Source organism: Barbus barbus (genome assembly GCF_936440315.1).
Source record: "Barbus barbus genome assembly, chromosome: 9".
NCBI lineage: Eukaryota > Metazoa > Chordata > Actinopteri > Cypriniformes > Cyprinidae > Barbus > Barbus barbus.
Genome location: NC_136737.1, coordinates 13,968,867 through 13,988,116, shown reverse-complemented (window position 1 = coordinate 13,988,116; position 19,250 = coordinate 13,968,867). Strand labels below are relative to the sequence as shown.

The 19,250-nt window shown below is 37.0% G+C and overlaps 1 protein-coding gene across 2 annotated transcripts in view; it reads left to right on the top strand.

Moving 5' to 3' along the window:
• The window catches only part of LOC306875589 (SH2 domain-containing adapter protein F-like), a 33,731-nt gene extending 14,858 nt beyond the window's left edge, over nt 1-18,873 (top strand). The window contains exons 5-8 of one of the 2 annotated variants that reach the window (XM_079426266.1): nt 8,628-8,705; nt 13,465-13,630; nt 14,415-14,534; nt 17,894-18,873. In XM_079426266.1, coding sequence (XP_079282392.1) covers nt 8,628-8,705; nt 13,465-13,630; nt 14,415-14,534; nt 17,894-18,080 — 551 coding nt within the window. In that variant the 3' untranslated portion in view covers nt 18,081-18,873. The remainder of the gene's footprint in view (nt 1-8,627; nt 8,706-13,464; nt 13,631-14,414; nt 14,535-17,893) is intronic. The other variant, XM_079426265.1, reaches the window with a different exon arrangement.
• Nucleotides 18,874-19,250: the final 377 nt, after the last annotated feature.

Here is a 19,250-nt window from a genome sequence, read left to right as displayed (position 1 = left end):
GAAAGATAATAACAGTATTGTTTGATAAGTGTGTAACGTCCACCCATTTGGCCCAAAGAAGGTATCCAAATAGTGGCTGAAGGTTTCCTGCGTGTTCGGTCTTTTCAATGTGCAAAGTTCTTCAATTTAAGTTAAACTCTAATCTGACTCCATTTTATTATGACCTCGTATTTAGCTTGAAATACAAATTGATTACTTGTCTATTTCTAATTAGTATTCTTCTGATATTTGATTATTATAGTTAACTCTTGACTTTATATTTACTCGTTCATTCGGTTGCTCATGTCTCTAACAAGGATACAACTACAACGAGTCGAGAACAATCTACTAGAGTCAATAATTACAGAGTAAAACAGAATAAGGTCAAATGTAACCATTTATTATCAGTCAGGTAAATACTGTATGTATTATCTCAATTCCACAGCAATTCAAAGAGATCAAATCATATCAATACAAAACATTGAATTCTCAAAGATAAATCTACGAGTAAAGGATGCATTTATTGAGACACGCCACACTACGGGCTTCTGGCTACAGAAAATGCCCCGATCCTTTTGCTGCATTTCCTTAAGTACTTCAGACCAAGACCAATACCCACCCCCCCGCGATGGAGACAGGGACTAACAATTGTAATTTGCAATGTAATCAAGTCGAGTTAGCACCTTTTGGGACAGAAGGTAATTTGCATGAAAACCACTGGGAACTGACCCACCCTCTACAGTATGCAAAACATCTCTGAACTCTTAGGATCTGTATTACCTTTTAGTTTCCTTCTTATAAGAATGAGACCATTGTACCAGACGCCCTGAGACAATTCAAATGATACCAAACATGACTGTAAATATCACTTGCATTAATGCAGAACATTACATTCTACTATTGACCATTCTGAGTGAGTTGAGTGAAGGGAAGGATGGGTGAGGGGAAGGAAGGGGATGAAAAGGAACTGATGCATATTTCAGAGAGGCATTTTCCCGCATTTTCTCTCAGTGGGATGTGGAGACAGATGTCTGTATGTTAATGCACTGTGTGTTGTCCATCTCAGAAGTTCAAAGTGTCTGAGGTTCTGTAATTCTTACAAGTGTGAGCTCTGATTTTAGTCCTTGAAAACCAAAAAAATTGTGCTTAAAGTCCTTGGAAGTCCTGGAATTTCATTTCGCAATTTCTGTACGAACCCTGTTATTCTCTTCAGTGTCATTCCAGTCATTCTTATTTTTATTACTTATGCTTAATTTTTGTATTTACCAATTTTTATATATATATATATGTATGTATGTATGTATATATGTGTATATATATATATGTGTGTATATGCATTTGAATAACCGAATAATGAAAAAAATATATAATGACAAATTAAATAAATATACACATTAAAATAATTAAGTATATTAATAATGTAATAAGTAAATTAATAATGCATTAATTTAGTTAATCATTCTGTGGGCCGCTCGTCTCTACTGTGCCTTCTTATTTTAGTTTTTAATTACAGTTTTTAAATAATAAATTACACTTAATAAATAATAATAAAAAAAATCTAATAAAATATACAAAATTACATAAAAATTACATAATTTAAAAAGAAATATTCAAAAGGAAATGATTAATCAATCCATTCATTCCTTCTCCAGAAGGCCATATAATGGGTTCGCTTGTAACTGTAAGATTTGTGTGAGGGGTTCAACTGAAACATATTTTTCGATGGCGCAAATGAAAATCAATAGGATTAAATACTCGAATATCATATTTTGTCATTTTACAAGAAAAATGGGTTACACATACTACTGATTTGAGGCCAGTTTTATAGATGACTGGATAATGAATTAAACCAGTGTTTTTGAAAGAGAGGTCTTCAAGACCAACTAGTCAACTAATTGTCCAATATTTGTACTTTTGGACATTTTCTAGTAGCTGCACAGCTCCACCACTGAATAGCGATGCTGAAAGCACTTGTGTGTGTTGGTGCGAGTGAAGAGATTTGTGTGCCGAGATGGGGTGATGGTGAGGAGGGGGCTATAGCCTTGTGAGTGGAGGGCCGCAATCACTCACACGCTGACACCTCCGCTCTCCTTCAACCTCCCTCCCTCTCGCACCCTTTCAGCTCTGACAGGTTTGTCCTCCTGCAGTGCTGACACACTCAGGCTGATAAACCACCGCAGGGGTGCAGGGGCATCTCCATTCACCTCCTCCCCCATCTACACCTCCAGCAGTGGTGATTATCACACTCAGGGGAGAACGGAGTGAAAAAGATGACTGGACTGAGCTCGGGATGAGCTGAGGGGGACAGAGAGACAGAAGGACACATTAAAGCATCTTTAGCACATATACAGCCATTTTCAATTTGAGAAATGGTCTGTGATTGGACCATTTCAAAACCTTCAGCCAATCAGATGCTCAGTTACCATAGGTGAAGCATTAATTGCATTGTTTTATTTGCCAAAGTGGTATTGCCAAATTCTAAGGGGTGTTTACACAACATCATTTTCAACTAAAAACTGAACTTAAAATGCGTTCAAGCCATTTATGTATGCAACAACATTGTTTTGGGAGCCTGAAAACAAAAATGTAAATTTGTGAAAGTGGTGACGTTATGTCCTTGCTTTTTACGTGTTTGCGTAGTGTTTGTTTACTAAGTGACATTGCCAACTACTGGCCTGGCATGTAAAATGCAGCATTTTTAGGTTTTCGCAGATCTGTGTGACCAGAGATCGTTTTGACATTGTTGTCTGTACATGAAAAACGCAAAGAAAAAACTTTAACGTTTTTAGCACATCGTTATTGTGTAAACGTACCCTTAAGCAGCATCACATGTATTCTCCACAGAAAGGCAATCCAAGAATGCATTTAAAAAAATGCTAAAGAATGCATTTAAAAAAATGCAGAGCAGTGTTGGGGGTAACGTATTACAAGTAACGCGAGTTATGTAATCAGATTAATTTTTCCAAATAACTGGTAAAATAAAAAGTATTACATTCCATTACAAGAAAATATCTGAGTTACTTTTTCAAATAAGTAATGCAGGTTACTTTGTTTTCCCATTTATTGACTGTTGTGTGCGCCATGGAAACATGATGGGTAGTGTAGCTATAGACGGAATGAGAACAGGCATTTACTCAAATAAAATTGCAAACTTACAATATGATGCAAACCTGTAATAAATACGTTAAATTACACAAATATCCTTTATTTTATTATTGCTGAAGAGTGAACTTTCTTCTTTGTCCTATTTTTCGTACAACCTAGAATGACCGCACAGCAGAAAGGTTTGTTTGTGCGTGAATTTACATTTCCATCAGCTTGGAGAGAATGAAAAGGCTTTTGCATTTGCCAAAAATAGAACATTTTTGTATTAAAAACAAATGAGCAATCCCAGCCCAGATTTTAAAAAGTAACGCAAAAGTAACAATGCATTACTTTCCATAAAAAGTAACTAAGTAATGCAATTAGTTACTTTTTTAGGGAGTAACACAATATTGTAATGCATTACTTTTAAAAGTAACTTTCCCCAACGCTGCCCCCAAGCCAGTTAACAGCAAACCTGCCTCAGTCAATTGCATTGATCAGCTCAATAATGCAGTCACCTACCAAAAAAAGATTTGACTTTCATGGATTCAGTTCGAAAAAATCATGCATTAACAATTGATACACATGAATTCACACGGGCCAGCACAAAAAATGTGAATTGTGCAACGCAATAACCACGTCGCGTTTTCAGTTAAAAACTCAAACTCAAGCGGGACATTTGAATGAAGTGTTGACGCGTAAGACAATAGGCGAAGAGCTTGACGCGTCCAGTTGTTTCAGGAAATGGAGGAGAGCATGCGTAATGTTTTTTGTAACCAAGAGAAATCTGAAGCGATTTCACAATCACTGAGGCTAGCCAATGAGAATGGTATTCATTAGCATAAGGTCTTAAAGATACAGTAGCAAAATATAACATAAGTGGCCCTCAGGAAAAAAGTTAAATTTTCCCAGCTGTTTATGCTAGTTTTTGGTATGATCGCTCAGTGTAATTTCGTATAAAACATGTCCTTGTGTGTTGACATTTCTTAACAGATTTTTTGTGTTGTTGGTGCTGTTGCTCATTTCACAAAGAAGTTAACTAATCAGAATAGTAGTTATTAGCATATAGTCTTAAAGGTATAGTAGCAAAATGTATTAACGTAAATGTCCCTGAGGGGAAAAATAAGATTTTAATTAGTTTTTTTCGTAATGCAGTGCTGTTACTCATTTTACATTCAAAGCGGTAAGCCAATCACTATAGTGGATCATTACCATATAGTCTTAAAGGTATAGTAGCACATTAACGTGTCCATTAGGTAAAAAAAAAAATAATTTTCACAGATGTTTGCAATGCTTTTTAGCACAATCTTTCAGTGTTATGCCGCATAAAACATGTCCCAGTCTCCTTTGCTTGTACGTTGACATGCCTTCACAACAGATGGTTTAGTTTTATTTGCATTTCAGCTCCATTTTCCGTCTCGGTTCGGTTGTTAAAAGTGTGAGTTTGACGGTAAAATCTTGGCTCCAGTGAGCCTTAATTAGGCCATTGCAAAGCTGTCACTATCCACTCAATTACCACAATCACTTAAGCCACACGGCTGCCCGGCATGTCCCTCAAGCCTCTCTGCACTCATTACCACGCTAATCAACCACAGAGATGCATTCAGCAACACGCCACCGACTGTAGATCATCGAGTCACGCCGATAGAGGATGTGAATGCTGGTGTAGCTGTCCGTCATTTTGTCCATCAAGGCTTGTATGTGTTCTTGACTTGGTTTTGGGGTTTAAAGGAGTCACAGAATAAATGGTTGTGCAAAGTGGACATATAATGGATGTATTTTCGAATGTGTCCCCTTTAAAACTTCTCTCACACTTTTCTTGGAAGGCTTCGGCCCAAACCGAAGTGTCATTGGATCACTTGTGTGGAGGATTTGGTTTGGCTGCAAGAGCTGCTGAGGGAACATGGTTGGTGTGAGTGAAATAGAGAGAGAAAGTGGTGGCTCGCGTGTCCTGGGTCTGTCAAGCGGCTGTAAGCAAGCCCGGGGGAAGCGAGAATGGCTCCTATATAAATTTATTTCCCTCTATTTCTCTCTTTTTCTCTTTGTGACAGTAATGAAAAGACATGTCCTGGTAATTCGCTCTTGCGCAAATACACTGAGGCAGGAGAGAGAGGGATACATGCGGGGGGGATGGAAGAGGGAATATCATCTCACTTAGGAGGAAAAATGAAAGCGAGAGAGGAAAGAGGGCAGTAAGTGGTTTACAGACGATAAAAAGCTCAGACAGTGGAGCGTAAAAGGATGAATCTAATGAAAGGGGAGAAATGGGATTTTCTTAGTACTGTTTTACGGTAATTACAAGAACAATAAGTGAGGTAAATAGCACATTAACTTTATTTCTCATTGTGACCATTACTATGGTCTCTGTGCGGTAAATATAAATAGAATTTTCCCAGTTTTCTCATTTTACTAGATTTAGGTTATGTACAAAATATTTAATCACAATGACTGGGTGACGAGGTAAAATTAATCAATGTTGCGATTGTTTATATTATATAAAAACACAGAATTGTTGACATTTTTGCAGATTTATTAAAAAAGAAAAACTGAAATATCACATGGTCCTAAGTATTCAGACCCTTTGCTCAGTATTTAGTAGAAGCACCCTTTTGATCTAATACAGCCATGAGTCTTTTTGGGAAAGATGCAACAAGTTTTTCATTATTAAATATTCTTGTTACTTTTATGAAGAACAATAAAAAAATATATATATAGATTGAATATTGTAAAATGGCAGCAAAATATTCAGATTTAGCAATATCTCAGTCATAATTGTCACATTGGCAGTAAAATCTATGCATGTTAGCTGCCACAACATGTTAATTGAATCCAGACACTAAGAAAAAAAGCCTCCAGATGAGGTTTTACTGCTCACATAAAATGCTACCAAAGCATAAAGCGCATTAAGAGTTTGTTTGCACCTTTGGTAATAACATCTATTGTGTAAATTGAGACTTAATCACAGTTTTGCAGTGATGTAATATCGTTTCTTTTTATTACATGCTCAAATGAGGCTTTCATTATTCCAGATGGGCTTTCGCACTTAGAGTAATCTGCCGTCTCTGCACATTTCTAGCCAGAGACATTTCTCTATAGCCTTGTGCTTTAGTAGTAATGATGTACGAATGCTGTGGCCATCTGTCCCAGCGTGATGTATTGTAGCCCAGAGATGACCTTTGTGGCGAGTGGCTGGCGCTCTTCAGTGTGTGTTTTTTTTTTTTTGCAAGCCCGCTAACAGGCACTGATGCGTTGCCCTTTGTCAGTCTGACTGGGTCTGACAGGCATGCTGGAACCGCAGGAGTGATGGGACAGTTAATGTAGAGCATTACAGTCATACAGTGAAGGGCTGGGAACGTCTCGAGCCAGTGTTAGATGGTTGTGCACCTCTAGGTCTATAGAATTAGAGAACATGGTATGTAACTCTCTGTCTGTATAGATATATTAGGCACAGACCAAATTGCCCTTATACCATCAAGTATCAAAAAAATTGTTTTTGTTTGGTACCAAATTTCGATACCTCGGGGATTAATCTCGTTCACACTACGCAACTTAAAAAATGCATGTTACGTGACCATCATGCTACATAATAAATTTTGTAAGATGTATACTACACTTTTACTCAAAACTCACTTCAAACCACCATCGAGTGTTTGTAATAACTTCCGATTGCGAGCTAATGTGTGTTTTGGCCATATAATGTTGCTGAAATATGCTATTTGTAGCCTTTGTATTAAACTAATCGCTATACCGGCTTACCAGTTTTCATGAAAACATACTGTGTTATGAAAATAGGCATGAAAATCACATGCAAATCATACACTGTCATAATAATGTATTTATTGGCTTCATGTTTCATCCATAGAAATGTTTTCCTGGGTTTCTTATGTACAGAACTGAAAACAGAAGTGTAATGGATGTTCATAAGTGTAAAAAAGTCAACACGCTGAAAAAATAAAATGAAAGTTTTTAGAGATGTGTAATGTAATCTTGTTAAAGCAGATTCCTAAGAAACCTGTATCGAAGTCAAGGTATCGGTATCGATATCAGAAAACTTAGAACAATACCCAGCTCATATACATGTATCCGTGTGTGTGTGTGCGTATTTTAATTTACTTTCATTTTGTGTGTGTGTGTGTGTTTGTATATGTATGCATGTATATTTTATCTTTTACATTTCAAATATGTGTGTGTATATATATGTTTTTGGCATTTTATAGTTTATAGTAATGGCATATTTTAGTTTAATAGCATGTTCCATTATTTTTATATTATAAATTGTATGTTTTTATTTATCAAACACAAATTTTACATTACAAAAATATATGGTTTCATTTATTTTATTTCAGTGTTTTTTTTATATATATATATATATATATAGATATATATATATATATATATAGATATATATATATATATATATATAGATATATATATATATATATATATATATATAGATATATATATATATATATATATATATAGATATATATATATATATATATATATATATATATATATATATATATATATATATATAGATATAGAGAGAGAGAGTGATATAGAGATATATAGATATATTTATAGAGAGAGAGAGTGTCAAGAGGTGTGTAGTATAGCACATCTGCATGGTTGGTCACGTCAGTTGGTTCATTAAGGATTACACTGGATTATTTGTGAAATCATCTGCATTATTGGTGGAATTAGGCAGATTATTTACAGGGTTAGCTGGGTTTGAAGTAGGATTAGCGGGTCCACTCTCTGATTCTAGTTCTCCAGATGGGACCATTGTACCGCGCCAAGCATCAATAATGCACAGGGAGCGGGGCGAAAGAGTCTGTGACATTCTGTCTTCAATAATTCACCGGTCAGCGGGGAATGTATGGGCCTGCCTGTTTCTTTTTCCAAGCATCACCCCGTCGTGTTCTTTTCAAGAGGGTGCGATGAAGGGGGTGGTGTCAGATGGTGGTCTGTTTATAAAGATGTCACACATCTTCCCTTTGGCCTATTCTTCATCTTGTAATCCTGTTTGAGAGTGTGATCTGCTTTTATGCGTTACAAGGCACCCCATGCAAGTGAGTGACTTGGAATTGAGATGAATGGGATGCACAAATATGGAATTTTTGGACCGATAATTTTACTTTTGAAAGTTTACCCATTCTAACTATCTGAATAGGTAGTTAATTAAAAACAATTCCTAAAATAATCTGAGAATAAGATCAATTTTGGACTTTTGTTTAGTGGAACATACATAAATTAATTTCTTCATGAAATTTGGTACATATTCTGAAAGTATTGGAATTCAAGAGCAGAAAAATGTGCATCTCTAGCTTTAATACATTGCAATGGCTCCTGTTTGAGTGTGTATATACGTGTTGGTAATGAGATTTATGGGATTGAGATGGTAATTAGATGTTGAGTCAGCTCTCACATTGCATTTCCTGCCTGATAAGCAATGCGTGAAGACTGACATCGGTGGATTGTCTCTCTTTTCTCAGTTATGTTTCTCCCCATTTTCTCTCTGTCTTTCACTGTCTGCATCATTCTCTCGCTCTTCACTGACATAGATATGAAAGATCTGACCGAGCTGCCGTGGCCTCCTCCGGTCGGACAGCTGGAGGAGGAGCCCATCTGTGGCGAGCAAGGTGAACTTTGATCCCTCCTCCCCACTGCTGCCCCTCCAGTGTCCTGTATCTGTCGAGCTCGCCGAGTCACTGTTTTGCTGGAAACCTCCCGTTTGCTTCCCATTTGATTTAAATCGCTCCCACTCATGCTGCTCTCATCACAATATCATGTGATGACTGCATGGGGTCAGTTCTGTCTTCCAGTTATGTTTTCACTTGGGATGACACCATATTACAATTCTAGCCAATATCAGTATTGTTATCGTTAGCTAAAACTATTAATAATCACTTTTGTTAATTGACATAAAGCTGAAGTGAACTGATATAAACATTAGATGACAATTTTAAACTTAAACAAAAATTAGAACAGAAGTTAAAGTTGTAACAATATTATTAAAACTAAAATAAAATAAAACAAAACTGAAATATAAAAAAAAATGCAAAAGCTGATAAAAATTACAAAAGCACTAAAAATTACTTAAACTTGTGCTAAAATTTAAATAAAAACTGAAAATATAAAAATTCAAGTTAATTCCAAATATCAATAAATTTATAAATGATACTAAAATAGCACTAGCTGATACAGATAAGGTGATAATTATTTCCATTTTGTGATCGATCATCAATAAATGGCGGATTTTATAATCCTATAAGACTAAACTAAAATCAATCATTTTAAATGAATAAAAGGCCCTAACGAATGGGCATTAGGGGATTAGGCTGATTCTGCTGCTGTACGCACTAGTGACTGTTGACACAATCGTACAATGGACACGTCATTTTGTACTTGCATTGAACAATCCAAAACAGAGAATCTAATCACCATTCAGGCAAAAGTTTGCTTCAAGAATGACCACACTGCTGATGTGATCTAATCGTGTGATATTGTGCATCCCTACTAAATGTAAAAATGCAAGAAGCGAGTATGCAGAATTAAATACCCATCCTAACGATAAATCTACCGATAAATTAAAAAATATTGGCAGATAACCAATTAGGTGCTTCCCTAATGTCCACGCTTGACGGCACAGTTGAATTAGGGGTGGCAATGATAATCTAAATGTTACAATGTGAGAAAGGAGCACGTAGAATTAAATACCTATCTACCGATTAATTAAATTAAAAAATTTTTGGTTGTTTACCAATAAGGTGCCGAAAACTTGTGCATCCCTAGTTTTCACACTCGGTTTGATACTTGAGTTTGAATCCACCCCTCCTCTGGATCCACAGGTCTCTTTTCACATTGTTATTTTGCTCTGAACCCTGGTATGTTTGCATTGTAAACGTGCCACCTTAATTTCCTTCAACCCTCTTGTTTTGTTACTCCTTGCTGTTTTGGTTTGGACTCCTCTTGCTCTGCAAAACAAGTATTGTTAACTGTCCTAATCAGGCATGTGACACACACATTTTTCAGTTTTATGTTGCAGGCTGATACTAAAATTGTTTAAATTCTCCTTTTCCCCCCTCATTAATCTACACTCCGTACCTCATAATGACAAAGTGAAAACTGAATTTTAGAAATGTCTGTAAATTTATTAAAAAGAAAAAAATGAAATCACATTTACATAAGTATTCAGACCCTTTGCAACGAAATTTTACTCTGGTGCATCCCATTTCTCTTGATCATTGCTGAGAGGTTTCTACACCTTGAGTAGAGTCCACCTATAGTAAATTAAATTGATTGGACATGATTTGGAAAGGCACACACCTCTCTATAAAAGGCTTCACAAGCTGACAATCCATAGAAGAGCAAAAACCAAGCCATGAGGTCAAAGGAACTGCCTGCAGAGCTCAGAGACAGGATCGTATCGAGGCACAGATCTGAGGAAGGCTTCAAAAGATTTCCACTGCACTGAAGGTTCCCAAGAGCACAGTGGCTTCCATAATTCTCAAACGGAAGAAGTTTGGCACAACCAGGACTTTTCTTAGAGCTGGCCTCCTGGCCAAACCGAGCAATTGATGGAGAAGGGCCTTGTCTAGTCTAGACTGGTGACCAAGAACCTGATGGTCACTCTAGTTGAGCTCCATGATCATACATGCAGAGAAACCTACAGAAGGAGAAACATCACTGCAACACTCCACCGATGAGCTTTATGGCGGTGTGGCCAAATTCAATCCTCTCCTCAGTGTAGACACATGAAAACACACTTGGAATTTGCAAAAAAGCACCTAAAGGACCCTCAAACTCTGAGTAATAAGATTCTCTGGTCTGATGAACCTCAATTCTAAACATCATGTTTGAAGGAAACCAGCTCTGCTCATCACCTGCAGAGTACCATCCCAAAAGTAAAGTGTGCTGGTAGCAGCCTCATGCTGTGGGGCTGCTTTTCAGCGGCAGGGACTGAGAGACTGGTCAGGGTTGAGGGCAAGTTGAATAGAGCAATGTACAGAGATATCCTCAATGAAAACCTGTTCCACAGTGCTCAGGACCTCAGACTGGGTCGAAGGTTCAACATGACAATGACCTTAAGTACACAGCCAAGGCAACACAGGAGTGGCTTAGGGAGAACTCTGTGAATGTCCTAGAGTGGCCCAGCCAAAGCCCTGACTTGAACCCTATCGAACATCTCTGGAGAGACCTGAAAATGGCTGTCCACCAACAGTCTCCATCCATCCTGACTGAGCTTGAGAGGATTTGCAGAAAATTCCCCACTCCAGGTGGGCAAAGCTTGTTGTGTTATACCCAAAAAGACTCGAGGCTATAATTTCTGCCAAAGGTGCTTCAACTAAGTGCTGAGTAAAGGGTCTGAATACTTATGTAAATGTAATACAGTTGGGCAAAAAAGTATTTAGTAAGCCACCAATTGTGCAAGTTCTCCCACTTAAAAAGATGAGAGGCCTGTAATTTTCATCATAGGTACACTTCAACTATGAGAGACAGAATGGGGGAAAGAATTCAGGAAATCACATTTGTCTGATTTTTAAAGAATTTATTTGCAAATTATGGTGGAAAATAAGTATTTGGTCAATAACAAAAGTTCATCTCAATACTTTGTTATATACCCTTTGATGGCAATGACAGAGGTCAAACGTTTTCTGTAAGTCTTCACAAGGTTTTCACACACTGTTGCTGGTATTTTGGCCAATTCCTCCATGCAGATCTCCTCTAGAGCAGTGGTGTTTTGGGGCTGTCACTGGGCAACACGGACTTTCAACTCCCTCCAAAGATTTTCTATGGGGTTGAGATCTGGAGACTGGTTAGGCCAGTCCAGGACCTTGAAATGCTTCTTACGAAGCCACTCCTTCGTTGCCCGGGCGGTGTGTTTGGGATCATTGTCATGCTGAAAGACCCAGCCACGTTTCATCTTCAATGCCCTTGCTGATGGAAGGAGGTTTTCACTCAAAATCTCACGATACATGGCCCCATTCATTCTTTCCTTTACACGGATCGGTCGTCCTGGTCCCTTTGCAGAAAAACAGCCCCAAAGCATGATGTTTCCACCCCCATGCTTCACAGTAGGTATGGTGTTCTTTGGATGCAACTCAGCATTCTTTCTCCTCCAAACACGACGAGTTGAGTTTTTACCAAAAAGTTCTATTTTGGTTTCATCTGACCATATGACATTCTCCCAATCCTCTTCTGGATCATCCAAATGCTCTCTAGCAAACTTCAGACGGGCCCGGACATGTACTGGCTTAAGCAGGGGGACACATCTGGCACTGCAGGATTTGAGTCCCTGGCGGCGTAGTGTGTTACTGATGGTAGCCTTTGTTACTTTGGTCCCAGCTCTCTGCAGGTCATTCACTAGGTCCCCCCGTGTGGTTCTGGGATTTTTGCTCACTGTTCTTGTGATCATTTTGACCCCACGGGGTGAGATCTTGCGTGGAGCCCCAGATCGAGGGAGATTATCAATGGTCTTGTATGTCTTCATTTTCTAATAATTGCTCCCACAGTTGATTTCTTCACACCAAGCTGCTTGCCTATTGCAGATTCAGTCTTCCCAGCCTGGTGCAGGTCTACAGTTTTGTTTCTGGTGTCCTTCGACAGCTCTTTGGTCTTGGCCATAGTGGAGTTTGGAGTGTGACTGTTTGAGGTTGTGGACAGGTGTCTTTTATACTGATAACGAGTTCAATCAGGTGCCATTAATACAGGTAACGAGTGGAGGACAGAGGAGCCTCTTAAAGAAGAAGTTACAGGTCTGTGAGAGCCAGAAATCTTGCTTGTTTGTAGGTGACCAAATTCTTATTTTACCGAGGAATTTACCAATTAATTCATTAAAAATCAGACAATGTGATTTCCTGGATTCTTTCCCCCCATTCTGTCTCTCATGGTTGAAGTGTACCTATGATAAAAATTACAGGCCTCTCTCATCTTGTTAAGTGGGAGAACTTGCACAATTGGTGGCTGACTAAATACTTTTTTGCCCAACTGTATTTCAGTTTATTATTTTTAATAAATTTACAGACATTTCTAAAATTCAGTTTTCACTTTGTCATTATGAGGTACGGAGTGTAGATTGAGGAATTAATTTTTTTTAAACAATTGTAGTATCAGGCTGCAACATAAAATTGAATAAAGTGAATACTTTCTGAATGCACTGTATCTGATGTTTAATATCGGATGTATGGACAGAAACCAATTTGTCAACTGCATTCACATTATGCCACAAACCATTCATCATCGGATCCCTAAATCTGAGATTGTCATGAACGAGTTTTATTGTTTTGTCATGTCATTCCTGGTTATTATGCAATGTTATAAAACTGACAAACTTTCAATCACTTTTCTACTGCTGTTTGACATTGAATTAAGTAATTTTCTCTCACTGTGCCCATGCAGTGCAGTTTGAGGGTGCTGAGTGGGACCGTTCCTGTTCTCCCACAGAGCGCCTGAGGTGTTCCAGGCCACCGCCAACCACAGGCAGCATGAAGCTATGCAAGCCCAGCGAACCTCATTCAATGATCGGCGAGAGAGTGGATCCCACCCTGCCCCTGGAGAAACAAGTGTACGTCCAACATGTACCACAAACCATTAGAGGTTTGAAGAAAAAATTGAGAGAGGAACAGAGACAGCTAAGCTAAAAATGCCGCTATTAGAATGCTATCCCATAATACATCTTGTGGCCGCTACATTGAAATTCTGTCATCAGTTACTCACCCTCATGTCTTTCCAAACCTGAATGTACGTACTTTCCTCCATGGAAGATATTTCAAAGAATGTTACAACGGTACAATGAAAGTCAATGGGGTCCAAAACATAAAGACATTTTTTCTTTTGGTTTCCACAGAGAAAATAAAAAGTCATACAGGTTTGGAACGACATGAGGGTGAGTAAATGGTGACAGAATTTGCATTTTTGACATTTTCAAGGCACTTGATGGTTGCAGTGTGACGTCTCGTGCCTGTGGGAACGTCAGCCTAGTGTGTTATTGTTTTATGGCTATGAGAATATGATTTATGGGGGTGGTGTGCATGGTTGGGCCATTAGAAAGTGCAGTCAAGTGCGTCCAAAATATTGCTGCAAATTAGTCAGCTGTTGAGGATACAGAATTCCCCAGACACATCAGACAGCAGCTGGGGTCTCACAGGGAAACATGCCACGACAGTCACGAATACATGCTCATTCGCAAAATATTTACAGGTGTCATATTCAACATATTTGAAGTATGATTAAACAGTTGATTTGGTTTTCTTAGGAACATTTTCTATCCTCTTCGACCCTTAGAATTAAATGAGCTAATGAATTCTGTTATGATTTGCTGACCTCTTTGCATGCATGCTGTCTTTCAGATGGTATCACGGCGCTCTCTCGCGCTCAGAGGCCGAGTCTCTACTGACCCTCTGTAAGGAGTGCAGTTATTTGGTACGAAACAGCGAGACCAGTCGCTTGGACTACTCTCTCTCTCTGAGGTACAGCACTGCACCTCTTCCTCCATCAGCCATAGCAACATTTTATTTCTCTGTTCCCTCCATTACCGTTAAATGAAGTGAGCAAATCTCATCCCCATTACCCCATTTCAGCTAATTGCCTTGTGTTTTGCTTCATTTGTGTCTAGTTGTCTGTTTCTTAGTTGTTTTTGTTCTTCATTCTTACTTACAATTTTTTTTTTAACTCAGTAGAGTTAATCATTTCAAAGAAGAGAGTTGTTTCAAAGAAAAGAAAATATTGCTAGTATAATATATAACATAATATAATTAGTGCTGTCAAACTATTAATCATGATTAATCGCATCCAAAATAAAAATTTTAGTTTACACAGTGATGTGTACTGTGTATATTTATTATTTATATATAAATGCAAACACATGCATGTATATATTTAAGAAAAATGTCATGTTTATATATTAAATATATATAATATAAAATATAAATGTGTATATATGTAAATATTTTCAAAATATATACTGTATATGTGTGTGTATTTATATATACATAATAAATAAACAGTACATATTTATATTCAAAATAAAACCCTTTTATTTTGGATGTGATTAATCGTTTGACAGCGCTAAATGTTTTTAATTTTGTGCATTTCATATATGTATATCTTATATTTATTTCCTTAATTTTGTATAATATATTAATACTTTCAAAATATTTTTTACATTTGTTTACTTATAATATATTGAATAAATATATAAATACATTCCATTTATTTTTTTATTTTGAGTATTTTATAGATGTTTATCTTGCATTAAGTTCCTTAATTTTTATGTAGTATAATGGAATGGAATGTTTTACTATTATAAATATATTTTTTATTACATTTGTTTACTTATACTGTATATACCTTACATTTATTTCCTTCATTTTTATAATTTATACTACCACACTTTTTTTATTGAAATAGTCACACCGAAGTCTCAAGTTTGTTAAACATTTATAATTATTTTAAACAATAACTATGGTAATATAGTAAAAACATTACATTAACATTATAACGTTTTATGTGATATATTTAATGTGTTACTATTAATGGTTGTTTTGCTATTAATAATTGCCTGTTTTAGCCACCAAAACAATGTGGAGACTTACATTTTATAGTCAGTGTTGGACAGTATTACTTAAATAATAATCAATTTGATTTCACTGTTTGATCTCATATTTCAACACATTTGCTCTTCTATTGTTTTACTGTATTATCATATTGAATATTTTCAATTGTGTTTTTGATTTAATTTTCTCCCTTGCCTCCTTGGACAAAGCGGCCCCGTCTCATTTGCACACTGATGTGCTTTTCGATAGGCTATCAGCTCGAGCGATAGTGCTTATCTGGTCAAATCTCACAGCTCTAATTACCGCCTTGATCCAGAACCCCTGATCCCCCTCCTCTTTCTTCTTCTTCTTCTTTTATTCTCCCTGAGCTGTAATCAGGCAGGTGAACAGCTCTTCAGTTCACAAAGCTTCTCCTGGTGGCGTTAATGAATATGAATGACCTCCAGAAAGCCTTCGGCACACCTGAACACACTCAGTAATCACACACACCTAGTATTGCATGCACACTTTATAAGTCACAGGCAAAAACACTCCAGAACACGTTCAGTAACATGCTGAGACTTTGTTCACATGAAATCAGATTTTTACAAGCTTGATTCAAAACGCAACAACCGTGGGAATGAATGAACGTTGCTGTCTGATGTCATATCGTGGGCGTCTACAGCCTCAGAGGCCTGATCCAAATCAAAGTGACAGCGGCTCAACATGGAGAGCTTTGAACGAGCCGCCATTGAGATTCACAGGCTTTATTCTGAGCCCAGATTTTTCTATAAGTGACTGTTCGTCATGTACCTGGCAGATAATAGCTTGTTGGAGATGACATGCTCCTTGAACACATTAAGTCTTGAATTTTAACACGCTGCTTGAATTTGAAAGGGATGAGAAAGATGTTCTCAGCCTCCATGTGTTTTCATTCACACTTATTAAGGTGAATGGTGTATATAGCATAGTATGACAGCTTCAAACTAACAAATGACTTCCTGTTTCTATACATAGAAATCCAGCCTTTTGGGCTGAGTCGTCTTAAAGGGGAGGTCGAGAATAATATTCTGAAGTTATGATATTCTTTTACACCATCACTCAGATTGTCCTAGTTATTGCCGGTAATCTTTTGTTCACAGCTGACCCAAATACCAGATTCACAACCGCACCTAGGGATCAGGTTATATTAAAGCTGTTGAGTCATGATAAAATGATCGGAATTTATCTGTGGTTAGTTTGCTGTCATCTCTATTACAGATCTATATCTCAAAAAAATGAATAATTGTGTTACCATGATTGAAAGGCACTGTTTGATTACCATATTTATATACAATGGTCCTGTAAAGTACTTTAATAAAAATACCAGAATATTGTCATGATAAAGTAGTATAAAAAATGTAAAAGAACAGAGCAAAGTATTTTTATTTAATTTATTTGGGGGAAATACTATTTTTTTTATTTTATTTTTTTATGTCATTATATTTTGTGGAAAGCATTTATTTGATTATCCAGGCTCATTGTTTTAGCATTTCATAGAACAGAGCAAAGTATTATTATTATTATTATTATTATTTACTTCATTTTATTTTGGGTAAACATTTGTTTGATTTTCAGCCATATTTAATTTAACCTGTTTTATAAAATGCACTGTTTTTTTTCCGTTTTGTTTTGTGCAATTTTTTTTTTTTCGTAAAATACTTTTAAAAAATACTACAGTACTGACATGGTATTGTAGTATCAACAAAAAAACAACCTTGTATTACCAGGACTTATTGGCTAAGGTAATACCTTGGTGTTTTTTCTAATAGAACAGAGTAAAGTATTTTTATTTTGTTGTGGGGGAGCATTTTTCCAGGCTTATTTATTTCATAGAACAAATTTTTAATTTAAGCTTTTTTTTTTTTTTTTTTTTTCAAGCTTACGGATTAGTTATGGTAAAACTTTAGTATATGGACCAATTCCCACTATTAACTAGTTGCTTATTAGCATGACCATATTATACATCCCTAATCCTACCTAAACTTAACTAACAACTTAACTACCTTACTAATAATTAATTAGGCAAAAGTTATAGTTAAGGTTTGTTAATATCGATAATTGGACCTTAAAATAAAGTGTGACCAGTTATTTTTTTATTGTATTTTGGGGAAAGCATTTATTTGATTTTCAGGCATAATTCGAGTTTTACAGAAGAGATTAAAATTTGTTTTGTTTTGTGGAAAGCCTTTCCAGCTTATTTTGTTGCCCAACATGCCTGAAGATTAATGGCAGTGTTGCATGTTCTTTTTCAGGAGCTGCCAGGGATTCATGCACATGAAGTTCAGCCAGTCCCAAGACGGCCGCTATATCCTGGGCCAGAACAGCCCTCCATTCGACACCATCCCTGAAGTGATCCACTATTACACCACACACAAACTCCCCATCAAAGGAGCCGAACACTTGTCCTTGCTCTTCCCTGTGCTGGTTCAAACTCTCTGATTGGTCAGAGCACTGCAGTCCTCAGTGCTATGGGAGGAAACATACAGCCAAGGGATATGTCGTTGGAAATGAAGAGTTCTTCAACACAATCATCAACAACGTACACAAACTTTATGGTCCCTCGTGTTTTTAATTGTACGACAGCATCTGGTTGAGGACATCAACTTCTAAAATGGACATGTCAGATCAAATTATAGTTAGATCTGTTCACATGCTATTTCACGTTCTTTTTAATAACACTTTTCCATCTCACCGAATGACCCTCCTGTGAACCGTACCAGACTGTGTGGCAGCGAGACCTGTTGCTTGTCTTCAGTAGGTGTTATTCTCCTCTGGGACGGTGGATTAGCCGCCCTAATGTTTATTGATCGATTAGCAGCCTCTTAGGATGAGCAGACGGGCCTCTGTATATTTATAGCTGCTGTAAAAGACTCTTCAACATGGCTGTTTATGACTATCCGCTCTTTAAAGTTTGTAAAGCCTTTTGGTTGTAGTAAAGGCCCTTGAGACCACACACAAATGTTTGGTCTTCTCAAGACAGTAGTCCTCAGAAAGCCCTTTTAATTTTTACAATGTCTTTGTTAGACTTTGTCACTGTGGCTGGTCGTAGATCAGTGCATGTTGGCAACTTATGTTGAGGACAGTAGCTGATTCTAGCCGATTAAAAAAATCAATGATGTTCCTGTAATTGATATGTTAGGTCACCGATACAGTAAAATGCTGAAAATGTGTTTCTGTAGCTGCTGTTTTAAACTGATTTACATGTGTTCTATAATAAACTTTCTAAAGAGAGTGCTAGTTGTTAACAACTGTTGCTTCAAACTGCATTTCATGTCAGTTGCTGACAATTTGAGACGTAGACAATTTTTATTTATTCTTTTTTACGCTTTTCATCGAAAAACAATCTTGTGTTTAGAGTGTTCCAAGTGGTTGCTAGTAGGTTCTGAATAGATGATATTCTAGGCAGTTGCTAAAGTGTTCTGCGTGGTTGGCTGGTTCCTAGGGAGTTATAGGTGATTGCAAGGGTGTTCTATGTGGTTGCTAGGGTGTTTTAGGAGATTTCTAGGTAGGGCCGCCCCCTAATAGTCAACTAGCCATTAGTCGATGAAAAGAGGCTTAGTTGATCAAAATTTAATTAGTCGCTTAGTTGCATAAAAAAAAATCACAGAA